Raw genomic sequence first — 22,061 nt, forward strand, 5'->3', positions numbered from 1 at the left:
TATGAATAAAAAATATAAAAAAATATGAATGTCTATAAGAGATTATATAAACAAGTAATGAAATTTTCGTATAAAAAACTAGGGGTATTTTTCTCAAGAAAAATCTAATAATAACACTCATAAGGGAACTGTATTAAACAACGCCCAAATACCAAAAACAAAACCAACAACAACGAGCCTAATCTAAGGTAAAATACTTCAACAAGGACTACGATCGAGTTTTGAACCCTTGAATCCCCTAGTTACGGGTATATCCTATTTATCCTCAGAAAGCTAATAGAATGAGGAACAAAAGCTATATAGTGAATATGTGGCACCGATGCGATTTAAGGGGTAATGGAGGGCCCGAATACCAAAAAAGGCCGAATCTAAGGAAAAATACTTCAACAAGGACTACGATCGAGTTTTGAACCCTTGAATCCCCTACTTACGGGTATATCCTATATATCCTCAGAAAGCTAATAGAATGAGGAACAAAATCTTTATAGTGAATATGTGGCACAGATGCTATTTAAGGGGTAATGGAGGGCCCGAATACCAAAAACGGCCGAATCTATGGGAAAATACTTCAACAAGAACGTACGATCGAGTTTTGAACTCTTGAATCCCCTAATTACAGGTATATCCTATATATCCTCAGAAAGCTAATAGAATGAGGAACAAAAGCTATATAGTGAATGGACACCTGTAGCTATTATTTATGTGTCATTGTGGTCTCTTGTGGCGAGTTGTCTTATTGGCAATCATGACATATCTTCTTTTTTTATTTATACAAGCAGTTATTTCAGTTATTCGATTTGAATATACCTATTCAGTTTAAATAAACTTGAATAGTGAATAGTGCAAAAAAACACAGTTCACTATTCATGAATTTTGATTAGTGAATAGTGAATAGTGAACGTACTTCAGCCCGGTTGTCAGATCTGGGTTAATATAAAAAGGAAGATGTGATTCAATTGCCAATGAGACAACTCTCTACAAGAATGTATAAGTACCAGTACTGCCTTAAACAATGAAGTAACACCATACAGATAGTCAGCTATAATACCGGTAGGCTCTGTAACGACAATGTTAAACAATTCGAACGAGAACACTAACAGCCTTTTTTGTATACAAAAATAAAATGAACGACAAACAAATATGCAACACATAAACAAACGACAACCACTGAAATACAGTCTCCTGACTTTGGACAGGCACATACACATAATATGGCGGGGTTAAACATGTTAGCTGGATCACAATCCTCTACTTACATGGAACAGTGGTATAACAGCACAACATAACAACGAACTATAAAAATTAGTTGAAAAAAGCTTAACTCATCAGACGGACAAAAATACAGGTGAACGTGGCCGGATACTTGTTCATCCCAACAACAAAAAGACACTAGGAACAGATCTGAGAGTACTAGCAGTTAACTAACAACTAATAAAAAGAGTATTCATCTTAGATTAATCTTTTATATGGTACTGTTAAGAAATTAAGAATAGAAACAGTAGCCCTACAGATATTACTTTAAAACTCGGTGCATCCGAAAAACTCTCCTAAGATAATTGCGAACTTTGAAAGCCATTGATTTTAAATATTTATTTAAACATAAAATTGAGAAAGGAAATGGTGAATATGTCAAAGCGACAACCACCCGACCATAGAGCAAACAACAGCCGAAGGCAACCAATGGGTCTTCAATGTAGCGAGAATTCCCGCACCCGTAGGTGTCCTTCAGCTGGCCCCTAAAATATGCATAATAGTACAGTGATAATGGACGTCATACTAAACTCCGAATTATACACAAGAAACTAAAATTTAAAATCATACAAGACTAACAAAGGCCAGAGGCTCCTGACTTGGGACAGGCGCAAAATTGCGGCGGGGTTAAACATGTTTATGAGATCTCAACCCTCCCCCTATACCTCTAGCCAATGTAGAAAAGTAAAAGAATAACAATACGCACATTAAAATTCAGTTCAAGAGAAGTCCGAGTCTGATGTCAAAAGATGTAACAAAAGAAAATAAATAAAATGACAATAATACATAAATAACAACAGACTACTAGCAGTTAACTGACATGCCAGCTCCAGACCTCAATTAAACTGATTGAAAGATTATGTCTTCATCATATGAATATCAGGTACAATCCCTCCCGTTAGGGGTTTAGTATCATACTATCATAAAATATATGAGAAGAACATAACCCGTGTCATGCCAACAACTGTTTTTTTAGAAATAAATGTGTTTAGTTCCGATGCAAAGACCCTATCAGTGAATCAATGTTAAAGCCAAAATATGCAATCTTTAATGACCTGACAACAGTATCGTAACTATATCCCCTTTTAATAAGTCTATTTAAAGGTTTTGTTAGTTTCTGAGGAGAATACTGACATTTTTGTGCTTTATAAAGAATATTTCCATAAAATTTTGGATGTGAAATACCTGAACGTATAAGATGTCTGCATGTTGAGTTATATTTACGAATTATTTCCTTATACCGGTGATAAAATTTAGTAAATGTTTTGACCAGTTTGTGATATCGAAAACCCTGGTGTAATAATTTTTCAGTAATACATAAATTTCTCTCGCTAAAATTTTAAAACAGCCGGTTTTGTATTAAGAAATGATAATATTTTGTCATATCAATATGATGGGTTTTTTCAAGGATGAAACCGTTTCGGAAGAAGAACAGAATTTCATACGGGTTAGCAAGTCATCGGTGGAAGTGCTGACAGACATCCTATATGATCTTGCTAATGCAAGCGCATGTCCAATCACGAAACCCAGAAATGAATGTGACATAACTTATTTGTATGGTGAATTACGACGTCAGGGATTATGTCTTCCGTCACGTGGAAGATGGGGCGGAGATAATTGGCCATGTGAGCGAGTTGCTGTAAATGTTGGAGATGATATTGAAAGAATACGGCTGAACAGAAATAGGCTTCAACATACATCGCACTTCGAAATGTCGATCTTCGAATTCACCGACAGATGGACAAAGTTGAATGCCCTTGCGAAAAGGTTTGACGCTCGACTGACACCTGCAATGTTTTACGAGGATAGGCTCATCCGGCTCAACCACTACCTGGGAAGAAAACGAGATTTTCAAAATTTCCAAACAAAAGAATCTAAAGGTACTTCAATAAAATTGAGAATGGAAATTGGGAAGGTGTCAAAGAGACAACAACCCGACCAAACAAAAAAACAACAGCAGAAGGTCACCAACAGGTCTTCAATGTAGCGAGTTTATAACTAAAACATATCAAAGCTTTTGCGTTTCTAAAATAAGATGGTACTCAAAGAAGCTCATTTTGAATTACAATCAAATTATTTTACAAATGGACCATTCAACTTCGTGTGTTTAAGAATTAAACTCAAATATTTAATTATTAGGTTGTGAAGTACGTTCTTTTCAAGTTTAACATGTTTAGGATGCATTTTTGTAAATATTGACAATATAATTTCACATAGGAACTCCTTTTACGGCTAAAACTGTACCAATTTTACTATGAAGTTTTGAATTTTTTTTTATCGTAGAACTAAAAGTTCATATGCACCACATTTATTTTCAAAGGTCAAAATGTAGGGCTGTGCGGCATATTTTCAACGTTTATATGCCCTGAACTTCTCTGAGATTAAACAAACACGAATTTTCTTAACTACCCCTACCTCAAATGAAAGGTTACCGCAGATTTTAATGTAAACAATATGCAAATGCATATTAACTGGTAACATTCCCAAGTTATGTCTCTGTGAATTGGAACACAGAGATCATAACTTGGAACAAGCAAGTTAACAAAATTAATTGTCTATGAATATTCAAGATCTCTCCAAAAGAGGCGTGTTTTGAGAAATAGCCATATTTACAAAGTACAACCTTTAATATTTTTGTTAAAAATAGAAGCAAATGATATTTTTTTTCTTCATACTGGAATTATTAAAGAATAGCGTAAAATAGAAGTTAGAGGTCCCGTTGTTTCCGTAGATTTTGAGCAAACTTTACATTTCAATTTTAGTGAAAGTTCTAAAACCATCCAGGCGATGTACTCAAAACACTGTTTAAGCCTACAAGGTAAGCCATCATTATCAATTGTACATACGCATAGACGACTCGGTACGTTCAGTAATGTTTCCAATTTATTAAGTATTTTCTTTGTAAATTATCCGTTATAAATTGTTATGTACAATTTGTTACATGACATGTTTTTTACACAAAAATATAAAGATTAAATATGTTGGAAAACATTCTTTAATAAGTAATAGTGGACAATGCCTAATTTGTGAAACCAACTGCATACAGAACCTTGCTAGTTCGTTCACTCGAAGATAAAAAAAAAATCCTTTCTCAAATCGCCAGATTCGCCTTATTCAGGGTTTCCGCAGGCGGTCGTTGTGGCGATTGAAATTCCTCATTGGCGAAAGAAATATGTATTACGATTTATTTTCAGCCATCTTGTTTATTTACTTTATTCGGGTTTCTCTGACTTTACCGATCAAACAATACTCGGAATTCACCTTGAACTCGTTAAGATTCGGACAGAAAATCAATAATCAGCTGATTGCATTCATAGCTATAGACGTCAAAGGACTAATCAATAAAGGTGTTGATTGTATATGACAAAATGATATGGTTAAATGGCTTCTGTCACATGTCACAAAAGGGATTGATTAACCACTTTGAGAAGCACATGTTTGAAGCAAAGTTTTTACGCTTCCTCTCCTTTTTTTAATGATAGTCCAGAAAAGAAAATTGTTGTTATGACGAAAAATGTTCAAAAGCAAGAAAGGTCTCTGATTTATAGCTTTATCATTTAACTTTCATATAGATCATTAATTTGAGTGGGTACTTCAAAGTTGTTTCAGTTACACACGCGTTTCAAGCATATAGTGTTACTTGGCGAGAAAAATAATAAAGTGGCGAAAAATATATTGTTTTGGCGAAAGAGGTGGCGAAAAAAAAAATTGACCCAGTGGAAACCCTGGCCTTATTTGATCTTATTTCGATGTACCTTTATCCAGAAAATTTAACATAAAGAATAAAAACAAAGGAAAAATCACAAAAATACTGAAATTCAAGGAAAATTCAAAACGAAAAGTCCCGAATGAAATGGCAAAATCATATGAGAAAACACATCAACCGAATGGACAACAACAGTCATATTCCTGACTTGGTATAGGCATTTTCAAATGTTGAAAATTGTGAATTGAAACTAGTATTATAGCACTAAACCTCTCACATGTACAACAACCGTATCAAATTATATTATATTGACAGCGATGCGTGACAAAAATGTCACAAATAGGAGTATCAACAACAATTCGAACCCCAACAAAAACTGTGTGTGATTTCGATCCATTTCAAATGATCTCAATAGACACATGTCATTTTCAAGGGAAAGGAAACATTTTTTGTATTACAATTTTATTTTTTTATGGAGAAGGTCAAATCACGGCAGCATTATTTATACAATACAGGTGCTGTGTGGTACTAGGTCCCCTAGGATGAAGGAGTTTAAAGATTTTCTCCAGAAGAGAGTCAAACCATACACTTGTCAATTGGAATGTGTTGTCACCTATCCCACCCCAAAGCACGAGAGAAGTAAAAGCAAAGGACTGGTTTAAATGATTTATCTGGAATGATTATGTGGACTGTTATTGGGCGAAAAGTCAAGTCCAAAGTGTACTACAAAGCACGGCTCATATTCATATTTCATGAACATGTACGTTCTGCACATTCATTTGACATGCCACTGGACTAGCATGCATCATTAGTAGAAGCAGTGTCTGCAATAAAACAATGTATAGTCGCCGTCATGTAAAATTGTTACCATGTTTTTGTTTGAAAAAAATTAAACTAACAACCACATTCATTTATGCCCGTGTCACCCTGTCCCGATTTTTAAATACGATTGAAACCCGAATGCGAAAATTGTAAGTTTGTACGAACTTGGTCCCGATCTCGTTAAAATGCCAAAAAAGTGACCAAAGCAAGTACGATGAATAACGAAGTCTATACGATGGTGCCGAAATTATATACGATGGCAAAAGATGGACATACGAAGGTTAACCGAAGGCGGGTATTTAAGCTTCATATCTCAACCGAAGCCTACACGATGGATCACGAAGGCTACACGGTGGATTACGAAGGCTACACGAGGGATAACGATGATGGCGCGATGACCATATGATGTCTAAAAGACGTCGTGTACAGCTAACGATGCATTTAAATTACTGTAAACCAACTTGTTTTCGCGGATACTTTATTTCGTGTTAAGTCCTCTCTAGTCCATTTCGCGGCTATTTAATTTCGCGATTTTATTAAAGGTATTTCCAGTTACTGAATGTTTTGGTTGATTTCTAAAAAATAAATTATGTATCAAATATGCATATTCTATTTACCATTTTCTGTATGTGTCATATACAAAATAGTGTCCATATTTGTCCCCAATATGTTACATACGAGAGGATACCACGCTCGGCATTGCCGTGTTTGAACTGTAAAATGTGTGCACTAGTCTGAATAATCACCCATAATTATGCCCATGTTTACTGATTTATCTTAAAGGTAAGGTAATGGGTTCGTTGATCCCTTTTATTCAAAAAGAGCTCTTTCCAGGTGAATATCATAATAATATAGACAAAAAGAAGGATGTGGGGAAAGCAACAAATGCAACAAAATATGACATATAGAAAACAAAATGAATATGGAGTTAACATTCGTGTGACAACAACTCAGACGATACATAAAAAAATCAGAACAATGAAGAAAAAGTTGGTTTCCCTATAAACGTGTACCTGCAGTGTTGGTGTACGAGGCGCGTTTATGATTTCATTATGTTACTTGATATGAAAAATTGACAAAAAATATGTATATTACTTGTGAAAGTAAATCATGAGCCTGTAATAGCTGCTCTTCTTGTTCCATTTGAATTAATAGAAACAACGCGGTCGCCTTTCTTTTTCTCATAGAATCATATGATATGAGCTCCATGTTTTGTGAACGTCTTTCTTAACTGTCGTATTAGACTGCCCAGTGCATATCGCGCATAGAACTTTAAATAAAATTGAGAATGGAAATGGGGAATGTGTCAAAGAGACAACAACCCGACCAAATAAAAAACAACAGCAGAAGGTCACCAACAGGTCTTCAATGTAGCGAGAAATTCCCGCACCCGGAGGCGTCCTTCAGCTGGCCCCTAAACAAATATATACTAGTTCAGTGATAATGAACGCCATACTAATTTCCAAATTGTACACAAGAAACTAATATAAAAATAATACAAGACTCACAAAGGCCAGAGGCTCCTGACTTGGGACAGGCGCAAAAATGCGGCGGGGTTAAACATGTTTGTGAGATCTCAACTCTCCCCCTATACCTCTAACCAATGTAGAAAAATAAACGCATAACAATACGCACATTAAAATTCAGTTCAAGAGAAGTCCGAGTCTGATGTCAGAAGATGTAACCAAAGAAAATAAACAAAATGACAATAATACATAAATAACAACAGACTACTAGCAGTTAATAGTTATCAAAGGTACTGACATGCCAGCTCCAGACTTCAATTAAACTGACTGAAAGATTATGATTTCATCATATGAAATGTATTTAAATGTATTTTAGCGCGAAAAATTAACTTACATGTTGCTGGATTTATTGCCGTCGTAGTTCCATCTTGTCGCCTTCGTACTTTTATTCGATGGCAACACGACGGGATTACGAGGTCTTCACGAAGTCGTGTTGCCATCGTAAGACCTTCAGGAAGCTTCGTGATTCATTCGTGTAGACATCGTCATGTCAAAACTGACCGATGGAAACGATGGAAACACGAATGCAAAACGATGTTCAAAGATGCATTCCCGGTGACATTACGATAGTGAGGATGGTGATACGAACTCAATACGAACCCTCAACATGTGACGCACCTTCGGGGATTTTTTGACATGTTAAAAAATTTAGAACCCTTCCCGAAGGCTAGAAAAATGGCCGATTGTTCTACGGTGGTTAAAGATGGCACTACGAATAGCCCGATCTGGATACGATCAGTCCCGATTTTGAACATTTCGATAATCGTGTTGCCATCGGCGTTAAAATCGAGACAGTGTGACGCGGGCATAAAAAAAAACGTATTGCAATTATCGGAACCAAATATCTTCTCAAAATCAACTGCTGTCCTACCTTTTATTGTGTTTGCACTGTATAATCCGGACCTTCACATAATCCAAGATTATTTTGTACGTTGAACTCCGACATTGTTATTACTGGAAGTGTTGCTGTGGAGTTCCACGTGTTGTCTATTTCTCGGGTCTGTCGGAGATTTTCATCATCTGTATTGTTTTAAAAAAAATAAAAAAAGCGGTAAATTGTATCACATAATTGACCAGGATATTACCGCAGAGTAACGAATGTTATGTAAATGATGGATCCTCATAGAAACCAAGATGGCGGTTTTACAATGTAAATAATGTAAATAATCTTGAAAAATGTGAAGGTTAGGATTATACAGTGCAAACACAATAAAAGGTAGGACATTACTGGAATGGATTTTTCTTCCCCAAATGAAAAACATCATCCTGAGTGAATGCAGCTGATATTTGAAAAAAAAATCGACAAAAACAATTGTGCCAATTTTACGTGACGGGTAGTGTGAAATATAAATAGTTCCATGTAAATAAATAGTGTGTTTAGAAGTTTTGTTATAATTACAAAGCTTATATTCAATGAATGTATATATAGACAGTCTGTCACGTCTTTTTGTCATTGCTGTTATACTTATTATTCATTTTTGTTGACAGTACGGTCAGTATGCGTGTTGTTAATTTAGAAGTTTCATTTCATGTATCTGTGTATGTAGAAAACGTGTCGAATAGCTTGTTCCATTCTTTAAATATTACAATCAATGTATGTAGACAGTGTGCTAGGTAGCTGTGTTAAGGGATTAAATACATGTGTGCAGACAATGAGTCTTATAGTTTTAGCCATTTCTTTACGTTTTTAATCCTTGTATGTAGACAGTTTGCATAGTGACTTTGTCATAACATTAAATTGTTTAATCCATGTATGAACAATGTGTGTCAAATATATCTGCATGTCTCATCATTGCAAAGATAGTAACTCATGTATAAAGCCATTGTGTCAAGCATCTTTTTTTTAATTATTGTGTATAATATATACATATATATTTATCATCACAATCATACTGATAAAGGATATCTGTTATCCGAAATATTAATAAATAATTACATTATAATATAGATATACTTTGTTCAGTAAATATATCAATTCTTAAAGTCTTACTGAACCTACTCTTTTGTTCCTCTATGACCGTGCAATATTGGAATAGCAAGATAAAAAAAAACATCTGAAAAATTTCTAGTTAGAATAAGGTTTGACCGAATTATAAAAATGTAGACATCTCCAATCTGGTTGTGCAGCTCACGTTAAAGAAAGGTCAAGACGCAACGTCAGATATTGGTACAATTTAGTGTAACAGAAAAAATTACGTTTAATTGGAAACGTGCACTCTCTGATTTTCTTGTTTCCTTGTTGGGTAAATACAAAGTATAACACACAAGTAGAAATGCCGTGAGATTCCATTTTATAATTTACAGGGCATATAAATTTTACTGCTAGTAATTATGTGTTTTTTTTCCAATATTGCTGCATTATGTATTCAACCCGAGTATGATTTTATTCAAGCAGTGGTACAAGAGACAATACAATGGCTTATAGTTATGATAATGAAGTTTTCTTACTTTTTCATCGTTTTATGGGTCATTCTCAAAAAATGTCCAAATTCAAAACCAGAAGATTTATAAAAATGATAAGCAAGTCTAAGATAAAAAATGACTTTAATTAGAACTCTAACTTCTGCAAAACATGAAAATACAACTTAACATCAACATGAACAATAACTTTTTTGTAAAAATATCATAAAACATACCCTTGCTGCTTGCAAGTGTCCATGGAGTTACCGATTAAGAAAGCACTGATATTTAAAATTGGTCAATTTCAGATTATGTGTAAAGTCAAAATAATAGCCTGAGTATCCAATATATGTGTTATCAAATTACGTCCACCTTATCCTAAGTTCCAAAGAAGTGAATTTTTCACTTTCATACACTAGGTAGAGGCATAGTAAAAAACAACTTTGTTATTTTTCTCTTAAATCTACTTTGCAGGATCAATTTCATTTGTTTAATATCCCATTGTGTAAATATTATTACTAATATCATTTGAGAATCTTCTTGAATAAGTTTATTTGCAATGAATTAAATATTTAAAAGTAAAAGAGGATGGTAACACAAAGGACAAAATATAACAACAATGACATAAATAGTATCATCAATGACATTTTCAGCTAAAAAACCGTTATTTATCAAAAGGAAAGAAAAAGTGTTATAAAGAAGGTATCTGTCAAAGAGGATTTTAACATAAACTTGGTTATTCTATGATTGTCAGAAATTTCTTAAGATTATTCACTTTAAAACATCATATCAGTAGGACCGGTAACTCCAAGGACGTACCAAAAATAGATGAAATACTTTTCTTGTAAAACGAAATTTGAAAAAAATGAAATATTAAGAATTTATAAATTTGCAATAAAGAAAATCAGTATGTCTTTTTGGTCCCTCATTTTATGCTTAATTTGACTAAATTAAGAATGCACAATACCAAGTCAAATGTTTAGTTTTCTGAGAGCACTTTCCCACAATTGATTGTCTACAAAATACTTTTGTCCTACAAGTCTTGGTTCAGGAATGACTCCTATGATCTTATCCATACCGTACCAACATTTATCTCGAACTGCGAGTGGCCAATAAAACGTACTCGTTCTTAAAGTCTTTCCTAATCTATGCATACAAGTGACATATACTTCAGCTTCATCACAATCTATTACTCTGCCAGGATATGGCTTATTGTCATATTCAACGAGAACATAACGATCGACTAGGTAATGGGGTGTTACATCATTTGGATCAACATTCTCAATAGTATCCTTTTCCTCCATTTCAATATCTTTCAAAGCTGCTACAAAATGATTTGGAACCCAGTTTTTCTCATTCATATCTGTTCTTGTTGATGTCCACATTACATAAGCTGTTTCAAGGCCTATGTTTTGTCTAGGTAGGATTAACCTATGAAGATCATTGCGAACATTTGGATTGCCTAGCATAGGATACACAGAAAATAATGGTCTGCACAAAATACTTGAAAGTGAAAACAGTTGCCAGATTCCCATATAAGACCTGTTCTTTGTAATTTTTATTACTTCCTTTTGGTATACCATTTCCACTTTTCGCAAAGATAGTCTTTCATTTGGAATATACTCATCTGAGTACATGGCATAAGTCTTTGACAAAGCGTTGTTTGTATATGAATTATCTGTACCCCGTTTAAGATAATCTTGGTCTAGGTAGCAATCCTTGAAAATAGTCTGTTCAATAATCATTCTGACCCGAATCTCTTCTGCTCTTTTCTGGTCACCAAAGGCAAATACACTGCCTGTATAAGGTAGACAATTACCATCCGCTCCAATCCTAACAGGAGTCAATTCAAGTAATTCCTTCTGAGAAATATCCCTTGGAAATATTTGAAGAGAATCCTCATCAACACTGATGCCTGTATTCAAAATAGATGGAAAATAGTTGTAATCTATGTTGAACTGTTGTCTTTCTATCTCGTTCTGTATCTTGGTGCACATTTTGTGTACATCAGTAAAAGTTGTACAACTTGCCAAATTATTTGAAGTCTTTAAGAAGAATGCTTCTCTGGTACTAGAATCTGAATCTTTAGGGACATATTCATCAGGTTCTTGATGATCACAGGATTTTTTATATTTTGTTTTAGCTTCTTTATCTTCTTCACTCTTTTTCGAACCACTTTCTTCTGGAATTAGCCCTCTCAAATTGCTGTCTTCTCTATCTTTTTCTTGGACATGTTTGCTATTTACTATTAATACTGCTTTTTTCCAATTATGTCCATATTCCGAACAACTCTCAACACATGTGCAGCTGACATCTCTGTACCAAATTTCCCCACATATTGACGTTCTTATCTGATGCAATTTGAATGTTCCAGGTACAGCTTTTAGATTCTGAGATGCTAGTAGATGTGTTTTTTCTGCAATATGTTCTTTTACAACTTCATACAGCATCACCAAGGATTCTTGCTCTTGAATTCTCTCCACAAAAGACTTTGCACTTGTGATGTCCTTTCCACGTAAAACTAAATCGTTTGCTGTTCTCTTTAGTGTGCCACCAACACCATCAGGGACCCCTTTCCCATGTCCACTCTCATGAAAATTCCAAGTAGCCTGTAATCCTCGTTTTGACATTTCCTTTGATAACAGAAAAAAGATACCTTTCTGACGGTACTGGCTGCATGGGCCATCACTGAAGAAATGTAGTGTGTCTACATTTTTGTTCTCATTTATAATTCTATCTAAAATCGGATCAAGAAATGCCCAGATAGCACTTGGATTGTGGTCTAGGCAATCCGAAACTCCGCAAAACGTTTGGGTTCTTCCTTTAGTGTAATACACACCTGTGTGCAAAGTGATTTGTTGCTTGGATGCACCGAAATGCATACTTTGAATTTCTGTTGAAAGCTTGCAAAGGAAGTTCTCAGCAAAATCAATGTGTATTAAAACTTCATTTTCTTTTAAGTTTTCTTTCATTTTCCTGTAGTGATTGAATTGGTTGGTGATATTGAAGGTGTGGACTTTGAATCTTTGCATTTCACTCGAAAATGTGTCTATCAAACAATCTATACTGTCAGTTACCTTTTCCTTAACTGTTAGTGTGACTTCTTTCTCTTGATTATTTATAAGTCGGGTTTCCTTCTTTGTTTTCCACTGAAACCATTCAGTATTTATAGTACTATCAGTTTCTGATTGAAGAATGACATCTTTGCATTCCATACATCTTCCGTACATGCAATCCATTTTGTTAATGTCACAGGCAAACATCTTAACGATCTCTTGTAGTCTTTTCGATGGGAGACAGTTTAAACCGTGAAGAGAATTGACAAGAAATTGCATGTTTTCGTGGTATTTGCATGCGCATGTTTCTCTATCTGAATCCTTCGGTGGTTGAACCCAAAATGGGCGCATTCTGCAGAACGTTGGATAACTGATCTTTATATCTGTATTTTCAAGGATAAATCTTTCGTGAATAATCTCAATACTTTCGGTCATAACTCGTCTTTGCTTCTTTATTCCATTCTTTGTTACCGTATCCTTGATTCCTGGTGTGATTCTACTTATGTCATCTCTTTCTGTCAACCTTTTACTTAGTGAGCCTTTCTTTTGACGTTGTCTGCCTGCTGTAAATCTAAATTCATTAACTGCTTCTGTAATGATTTTGTATTTTCTCATTAGCTTGCCCCGTATAATCTGTGATAGTGCCTGCTTTCCTTTGTTCTTTGATCTGTACTTATTCATTAGTTCTGCATTTAATGTGTATTGGAACTGTAGTGCTTTCTTTGCTTGATTTTTCATTAATCTCCTTTTAGCTCTGGATCCTTCACCTTTTTCAGTAGACCAATGTCTTAGAAGTTTTCTGGCTTTTGACCTTGGAGTGTCTTGACCTGTTGGTGTATTCAAAGAGGATTTCCGTTTCAATCTTAACAGGCGCATCTGAAGCCTATGTGCAAGTCGTTTTTGCTTTGCAATTTCCAACTTTAGCTGGTCATTGTCCCTGTAGCACTTTGCCATCAATCTTTTCTTCCTGCGTGTACTGTGATGTTCTGGAGGGATTTGTTCTAGAGCTGGTTGTGGTGAAGAAGGCGGTGTAAGAATGGTGTGATTACTTTTCTTTCTTTTTCTTTGTTTTGATTTTATTTTCCTCCATTCTTTTCTCTGCTTCCTTTGTTCTCGTGGTGTCATTTCAATGATGCGTTTGCGCTTTCCAACACCTATGTCACTTTGATATTTTGATTTACATCTTGCAAGGAATTCTGCTCTTCTGTTGGGGTCCCTGTCTCTCTTTTCTCTATAACGACGTTGTTTTTCTGCGTTCGTCAACGGCATGATGCTCTGTAAAATAATTTAGATAGATAAGATGCAAAATAAATGATAATTTACAAAATGCATCATGAGAAAAACGTAAAATCATATCAAATTTCGAATTCAATAAACATACAAAAAGATTATTTTTTTAATCTGTTTTTTCCCTGGTGTTACTATTCTTTTTGATGTTTGTGGTTGTATTATTCTCTACCGAACATGTATAGAAATGTGTTATTAATTATGAGTTTAGGTTACCTATTTACTCAATATATTTCTTATTTATAAATGTACTTTTTTTCGTTCTTGACGCTTTATTGTTGTTTATGTGTCCAGTGTGTTACCATTATTTTCCCTGGTGTTACTTTCTCACTGATTTTATAATAGTGCATACGTTTTGTATTGTTTACATATATCATGACTTACACTCGTCTGTTTTGGTTTTATATAAAATCGAAAAATGTTATAAAATTCTTTTATATCATCTTTTTCATAGGTTTAATTAAACATTTGTTCCTTCACATAACCGATTCTGTCCATTATGTTACTTATTTTTAGGTAACATAATGGACAGTAACACCAAGGATATATTTACGGGAAAACATTACCAATTGGAAAATTACTGCTCCCCAGTCACAAAATAAAATCTCATGTGCAACGTATTTTCATAAGCATTTCACTTGTCTATCATTTTAGTTTATGCTTATTTATAAGACAACCTTTTTTTAATAACATCATGGACCTAAAAAATACTTATGGTGAAGTCAATACAAACCTAAACACTGAATTTCTTTGTATTATACACAATTGTCGTCTGCTTTTGTCACAAGATGTCTGCAAAGGAAGTTGTCTTCAGGGATCCATCATTAAAGAAGAGTTGTTGTAAGGTACATAACTCTTACACATTCTAAATTGTATTTGGTAACAACAAGGACATGGCAGATGGCACCTTTGATTTTTAATATTTTTTTCATTTTTTTGTAATTCTTATTGAGATATATGTTCACATTTGTAATTAACAAAAACATTTGTGATGTAAAACAAGTAAAAACTTTGCATTTTACTTCACAAGAAAGTTGAATTCATTACAGTAAGTGCTTTCAATGGCGAAATCACATGCAAAATAAGAGCAATCTGGAGGTATTGAAGAATATTTTTTTCCTTATAATCATACCCACAAACATTTAACTGCCGTTTCTGAATCTAATTTGCGTCACCATTCACAGTACAGTACATGAAAATTGTTTATATTGTATATTTTTATTGGAGTCTTTCGTACACAAGTATTTGGACAAAATTTGAGAATGACCCTTATAGATGTGCACTTTTGTAATATGTGCATAATTTAGTTTCAGTGAAGGAAGGAACCTGCGAATGCAGTTTATGCCGTTGTCCTATAGCCATTCTTCCCCCATGCCAAATTTTCCGGTAGGAAAGACTGGATTGATCCAATATTTCCCCCCGGGAAAATTGGCATGATCCCACTTTTCCCCCTCAGCGTTATGGGGGGGGGGGGGGGGGGGGAACCAGGATCAGGCCAATTTTTCCCACGTAGTAGCGTGAGAAGCTAAATTTTCCGCCTTATAATATAACGTCGGCGACGTCACGGTGAGAATTTTTTATGAAACAAAAGAATAGTAACTTTTCTTATATCAGTTTATAGTTACCAAAGCTTTATCGTATGATAATACATTTGAAAGGTATTAATAGAAATATATATATGTTATATTTATACACACATTCTGATGTGATGATCACTTCCATTCTCCTTCGTGAACCCTTGGTATCATTGACTAAATGAATACAATTACTTTCACCGCTTCTGGTCAATTAGTAGATTTTCCCGTGGACAGACGTCTATGATATCTCCAAAGTATTATGGTGAAATGACTTCAAATGATATATCATGCAAAGTATAAAGTAGCAATTAAAAGAACTTAAAAAAGCACGGATAGAGGGGAATACTCGTCGCACTTTAAGCTTTCATTCAGGAGAAGAAGTCCGATACGGATGAAACTTCATTAAACTTAGAGGAGATCTGAACACCTGCTTTTGCCAGCACGGAAGACGTGGAAGTACAGGGACTAACCACATTATAGTTTGAGCTATACAAGATCTACAAAAACCCACCTGCCCTGATATAGGGTCAAACACTTTCCAGCACTAATGATACAAATTCGACGTGGTATTAAGTAATTAAAGCCCACACGGCATTTCAACACGATAAACCCTCATATAGTCGGCTTTAAAATGCCCCTACCATAAAAATGTGGAAAAAATATCATACAAAACTAACGCACTTATTTATAACAAAATAATTTACGAAAAACATATGACCGACATGAAACGTCAACAACCACTGTACTACATGTTCCATGCTTTGGAATGGCACACAAAGAACGTGGCGGCATTAAACTCAAGACAACCCTCCTCCAACACAATACGGAACAGCACACCGCAAGAAATTCTGTAAAATATCATCTGCAATTGACTTCACTAAATTGTTAGTACGGTGCACAATAATCACTTACATAAAAAATGATAGACACAAAGCACCGAAATGAAAGTAAAATGTATGCGCTGTTTACACTAAAAGTTATTTCAAAGCCAGTGCAAATGTTCTCTAGTCGGAATAGTGGACAAAGACAGAATGGTAAACATGTAAACAAGACTGGTGAATATGTAGACAGACTTGCGGACATAAAGACAGACAGTTAAATTTGTATAAAGACTAGGGTACACATAGAAAGACAGACTAGGGGACACATAGAAAGACAGACTAGGGGACACATAGGCAGACTGATAAACCTGTAGACAGATTTGTGTAAATTTAAATGAACAAGACATTTGTATACAAATAAATATAATTCTAACACTGTTCGATTTACATTCGAGACATGCATATAAATATATTGAAATCTATATCATGGGGGAAAGATTGTAATGGGGAAAAGTTACTATATGTATACGTATTGTCAACTTTCCGTAGGGGAAGAATGACAATGATCCAAAATTTCCGCGGGGGAAACATTGGCTCATGCCAGTCTTTCCCCGGGGGAAAAACTGGCATGGGGGAAGAATGGCTATATAACACCGTCCCTATCATATTATGCTTGTGGCGACGTCAAATAATGTTAACGGACAACCTTGCAAGACATTTTCATTAATCCGTATTTTATTTATAGATAACCCTGTAATCTTAATACAATTTGGTGTACCAACTTCAACTTTTAAAGTACTTTTTATTGGTACAGTAATCTAAGCTGAAAAATAATCTTCACGAAATCAAATCTCTGTTGTTTGGCCGTAAAAGTTTTGTGAAGGCATTAAAAAGATTAACTCAGACATTTCCGTAAGACATTGCAATCCTAATGTTTAACATTGAATATGTAGCTCAATTTATTTGTTAATTGGAATTTTTGGAGCTTAGTTTTGTAAAAATGATAGTGCTTACAATTTAATTGATTAAATGTCAAAATTAAATTTTTTATAACTGATTTTTTTCAAGTTTCCAAACTAAATTTACCCTGAGACATTTCCATCCATCATAATCTTTTTAAATATATATGCAAATTTTAAATATTAAAATGTATCATGTCACAGAAAGATCAGTCTAAATTTCGAAAGAGATGCGTGAACTTTTAGCGTTTGTTCGAGTTTTATGTTTCGAGTTTGTTACATGGGACAACGCTAGGTAAACGGCTTTTTCTGATAATCTGTGTATTCCGAAGCATATGAGTATAATATTTTTATTCTTATTAAATCATAATGTAAATATTTAAGAAGCAATCTATATTTTCATATATAATTTGATATATTTATTGCAGCATTTCTAAGAAAATTTCCCCGTCAAATATTTACTTAGCGCTATATTTCGTAGTAATAGCAATATCTTACGTTGCGTCACAAGCGATTTGCTCTTTTGGATTCATAGATAAATTAAATAACAAAGATGTGTCGAGTAGTACGAATGCAACTTTCTCTCTCTCTCTCTGCATTTAAAGAACGACTGTCACAGTGGCGGATCCAGAGGAGGGGTTCCGGGGGTGCGCACCCCCCTTTATTTTTGCCGATCAATGCATTTGTATCGGGACATATGTTTTGCACCCCCCCCCCCTTTTGCCCTGGGTTAGCACCCCCCTTTCGAAAATTCCTGCATCCGCCCCTGACTGTCATGCCTTTTTAGATTGTCCGTTTGAGGCCAGTTTTAACTAGAAAATCTGTAAGGTCACATCCACCTTATTTTTTATTTTTCCCATGGAAGCCTGCTTCCACCGTTATTCATTCGATACAACTAGTAGTCCAGCAGATAGGTGAATAATTGTGCACTTTGTGTTAAAAGCATCAAATTTGGTAGAAACATAGTTTGGACCATTCTAAACAAAATTAGATATGGAGGCAAGCTTGATTTTATCCACTTCCGGTTTTATCATCAAAATGGCGGACATGCATTTGATAACTGATTAATGGTTATTCAAATTTCACAGCTGGTAGCCAAAGTTTGCTGTGTAGACTATAATATTATTGTGTATTCATGGTTTGAAATAATGTATCATTTCTTTGAAACCCCCGGGGTATTTTATTCAGAAATGTGTCACTTCCGGTAAAAAATATCACAAGTAAACGTAATTTAGAGACAAAATACATATGTTTGATAAAAAAAAAAGCAATGTTGTCCAAAAAAAGGTTAAATATCCTTGACCATTGATATTGTTCAATCAAACATCAGCATAACGAATAGTTCGATTAATTGCGTAAAAGTGGTGTCGACATTCAGAGTACTCACATGGGTTGCGTCCAATATCGTAGCGACTGCAAAGGGCTACGTAGATGTATGACTATTGAACGTGTAGCTAGCCTAGCTGCAACATAGATATAGATAGCAGCTAGACTAGCTACTCGTTCAGTAGACAAACATCTACGTAGCACTACGTAGCTGCTACGATATTGGACGCAACTCTGGTCTCTCATAACGGTGTATTCTCTTGTGACACCATTCAATACCATTCATGTATCCCCTGTTATTTTTCACCTTAACCAGCGATCTATGCCACAGTGTCAAATACAGTGAATGCATGGAAAACAGGCAATGCATATGCTTTTTCTTGTTCTAAAAAGTTAGCAAGCTCATGAATTAAAATGTATACAAAGTGGTTTCCAGTCCCAAAGCAACCCATAAATATCAGCTGCATTGTCACAATGACATGAAACAAGTACTAATACATCGGTAACAACTGTAGCAATAATTCTCATCTCGAAAATGTGTTCATCCATCTGTTAATTTGACAGAAAATGAATGAGCTCTGTTTTGTTTTTATCTACACGTGAGAAGCTCTATCGGTTTAGTGGTTAGAATGATTGCCTTTGACAACGTTTCCTTGTACTGTCAATCTTTATATTGTCTACAATAGTTACATCTTGTCAATGGTTCTAAAAAGTAAAATCGCAAATATACTAAACTCAGAGGAAAATCAAATCGGAAAGTCCCTTTTCTATTCAACGAACGACGAATAGTATCAACAACTGCTGAGGGAGCTATATCTTTAATTGATATACAGAACAAGCAGTTCGTTGCTGTCTTCAAGAAATTGATTTCCTATCTCTTCTACCACAGAACCTACATCATGGATAAACGACATTTGAGCTCTTAGTTTCTGCTCATGATCAGTTGTGTTCTCTTCATCAAGAAATCGATATATATGACTGTCCCTCTGGTATCTTTCGCCCCTCTTCTCAAACTCTTTAGCATGTCTTGTCATTTCTTGTCTAGCTGCCATCCATCTTCGCAGAGCTAATGGGTTATCTGTTAACAGTGCCTCCATCCGACTTAATAACATGTTTATTTCATGTGTTCTGTCAGACAGTGAATCATTATTTCTAAGTGCATATGTTTTTTTAGATGCATGATGACGGATCTTTGGAGAGTTAACGTTAAGGATTTGTTTGTAGCTGTTTAATATAAATATCCAAGCAATCGTTAGTGTTTCCTGCTTATAAGAGTCAGTTGTTATATATTGTCCATACAACAACATACTAAGAAGAGCTACAAGAGATCTTGAAACATAATTCTCCTCCCAGTTCACTGGAAAACTACCGTCAAACCAAAATGTAACAATAAACATGTCGCTGCGAATTATTGTTACTGCTTTATAAATCTGCATTTAGTTTTAGTCAAAGGCATCATCGCCTGCTTTCTGAAACGAGGGTTCTATATTATCTTTGAAAGCAAGTTAATTCTTTTTTCTTGTTTTTATTTCTGAATATCAGGTAAATAAGCAAGCATTAGATATAAGACTTTGTATGAGTGCCATTGAGACAAATCTCCATCCATGTCAAACATGTGAAAGCTCTCTCACAGGCAAACAACCCATAATTTTAAAATGTAAGAAGTCTATTCTTTTATCTTGCATTATGAACTCTGTCTTCAATGTCAACATCTAGATTCCTTATTCGCCTATAGAAAAAACCTGACATCTTGAATCCTGGTGCTAAATCTTCTTCGGTTATGGAATCTTCATTGTAGCTGATGATGTCAGCTAATGCGATTCCATGTCTTATTCGTGCATCTCTTCCTTATTCAGTCTCATCTTCACTAGAGACTTTTGATGCCTGTCGATAAAGGTAAGCAATACATTGGACATGATATTTCGTTTCTTGTACAATGAGGTCCCCAGCACTGAGCTTCTCTAATAAAGTTGTGTACTGAAGCATTTGTACTACACATTGACGGTGTGGGTGGGTTTCCAGCTCTGATTGCCTGTTTTGTTAACATCCTGTATCCTTTTGATGTCTTATTTTAGCTCTCTTTAGTTCTGTGTTTAGATGGTTAATATGCCATCATATTGTGTATACAGATGGGTCGTAGATGGTAAACATGGAAGTTCTTTGTATTTAACGAGATTTCCAGCCAAAGTAAGATATCTAGCACCAATATTGATACAATTTGAGGGTGTAGGGCATTGCAGCTATTTGTCTGTCATATTTTGACAAATTATAGATTTAACATTGAGAATAGAAATAAAATATATCAAAGAGACAACAAACTAACCAAAGAGCAGACAATAGCCGAATGCCACCAATGGTTGTTCTATGCAGCGAGAAATTCCTGCAAGCGGATGTGGTCACCAGCTGTTCCCTATACAAATGGTGTACTAATTCGGAGTAAATGGATGTCACACTAAATTCCAAAGCATATAAATGAACTAAAATCCAGTCAACCTCTTCAATATTTGGGGACGAACTAACTGGTCTTCGATTATCTGATGCCTCAATAAGTTTAAATCTTTAAGAGCTCATCTTTCAATTGTTATTTAGACTCTTGATTTATCGAAGTGTATGTCTATCTTCATTCAAATGTAATAATGAAACAGTAGTGTTCACCATATCAATTAAATTTTAATGATCTCCAAAGAAAGAAATACCTGATTCTATTACACCATTTTTCTCACTTTTTAATCTTTAACCAAACTCATCCAAATTGCTGCTTCAGCAACACTGAAACACATCTAATACGATTCAAATCAATTAAACATCAGTTCCTTTAGTTTAAACTAAAAAAATTGAAAGAGAATTAAGAAAACTTGATATTTAAACATGCATCCGCCATTTTGGATTTTACCGGAAACTAACTATATTTCCAGCTTGCCTCCATATCTAAAATTGAATAGTATAGATAGAAGTATGTTTGAACAAAGTTTGGTGCTTTTAACACGAAGTGCACAATTCCTTCATATATTGCACCTATCTGCTGGACTATAGTTATCGAAGGTACAAGAATTATAATTTAATACGCCAGACGCGCATTTCGTCTATATTAGACTCACCAGTGACGCTCAGATCAAAATATTTATAAAGCCAAACAAGTACGAAGTTGAAGAGCATTGAAGACACACCTCACAAAACCTTTTAAGTAAATACATTGTTTAAAAATATACATTTCCCTCGTCTCTTGAAGTGAAATTGTTCTTAACACATTCGTACAGATTATTGTGTTTTCAATAGATTGATATCGTAAAATATCTGCCGAGAGCAACAATCTGAACCTTTTTTGAGAAT

General features: G+C 34.7%; 1 protein-coding gene and 1 long non-coding RNA gene across 2 annotated transcripts; one reads left to right on the forward strand and one right to left on the reverse strand.

Moving 5' to 3' along the window:
* Positions 1-2,705: 2,705 nt before the first annotated feature.
* On the forward strand, positions 2,706-5,508 carry LOC143058538 (uncharacterized). Its single transcript, XR_012973106.1, has 3 exons — positions 2,706-3,131; positions 4,014-4,069; positions 5,439-5,508. It is a non-coding gene; the product is annotated as an uncharacterized LOC143058538 (long non-coding RNA).
* A 4,345-nt stretch (positions 5,509-9,853) lies between these two features.
* Positions 9,854-12,350, reverse strand: LOC143058146 (uncharacterized). Its single transcript, XM_076231608.1, has 2 exons — positions 10,875-12,350; positions 9,854-9,868 (listed from the first exon to the last, which is right to left on the reverse strand). The coding sequence occupies exons 1-2, from the start codon at positions 12,333-12,335 to the stop codon at positions 9,854-9,856; spliced, it is 1,476 nt and encodes a 491-aa protein (XP_076087723.1). The 5' UTR covers positions 12,336-12,350.
* Between the last annotated feature and the right edge of the window lie 9,711 nt (positions 12,351-22,061).

This window comes from Mytilus galloprovincialis, chromosome 14 (assembly GCF_965363235.1).
Source record: "Mytilus galloprovincialis chromosome 14, xbMytGall1.hap1.1, whole genome shotgun sequence".
NCBI classification, from domain to species: Eukaryota; Metazoa; Mollusca; class Bivalvia; order Mytilida; family Mytilidae; genus Mytilus; species Mytilus galloprovincialis.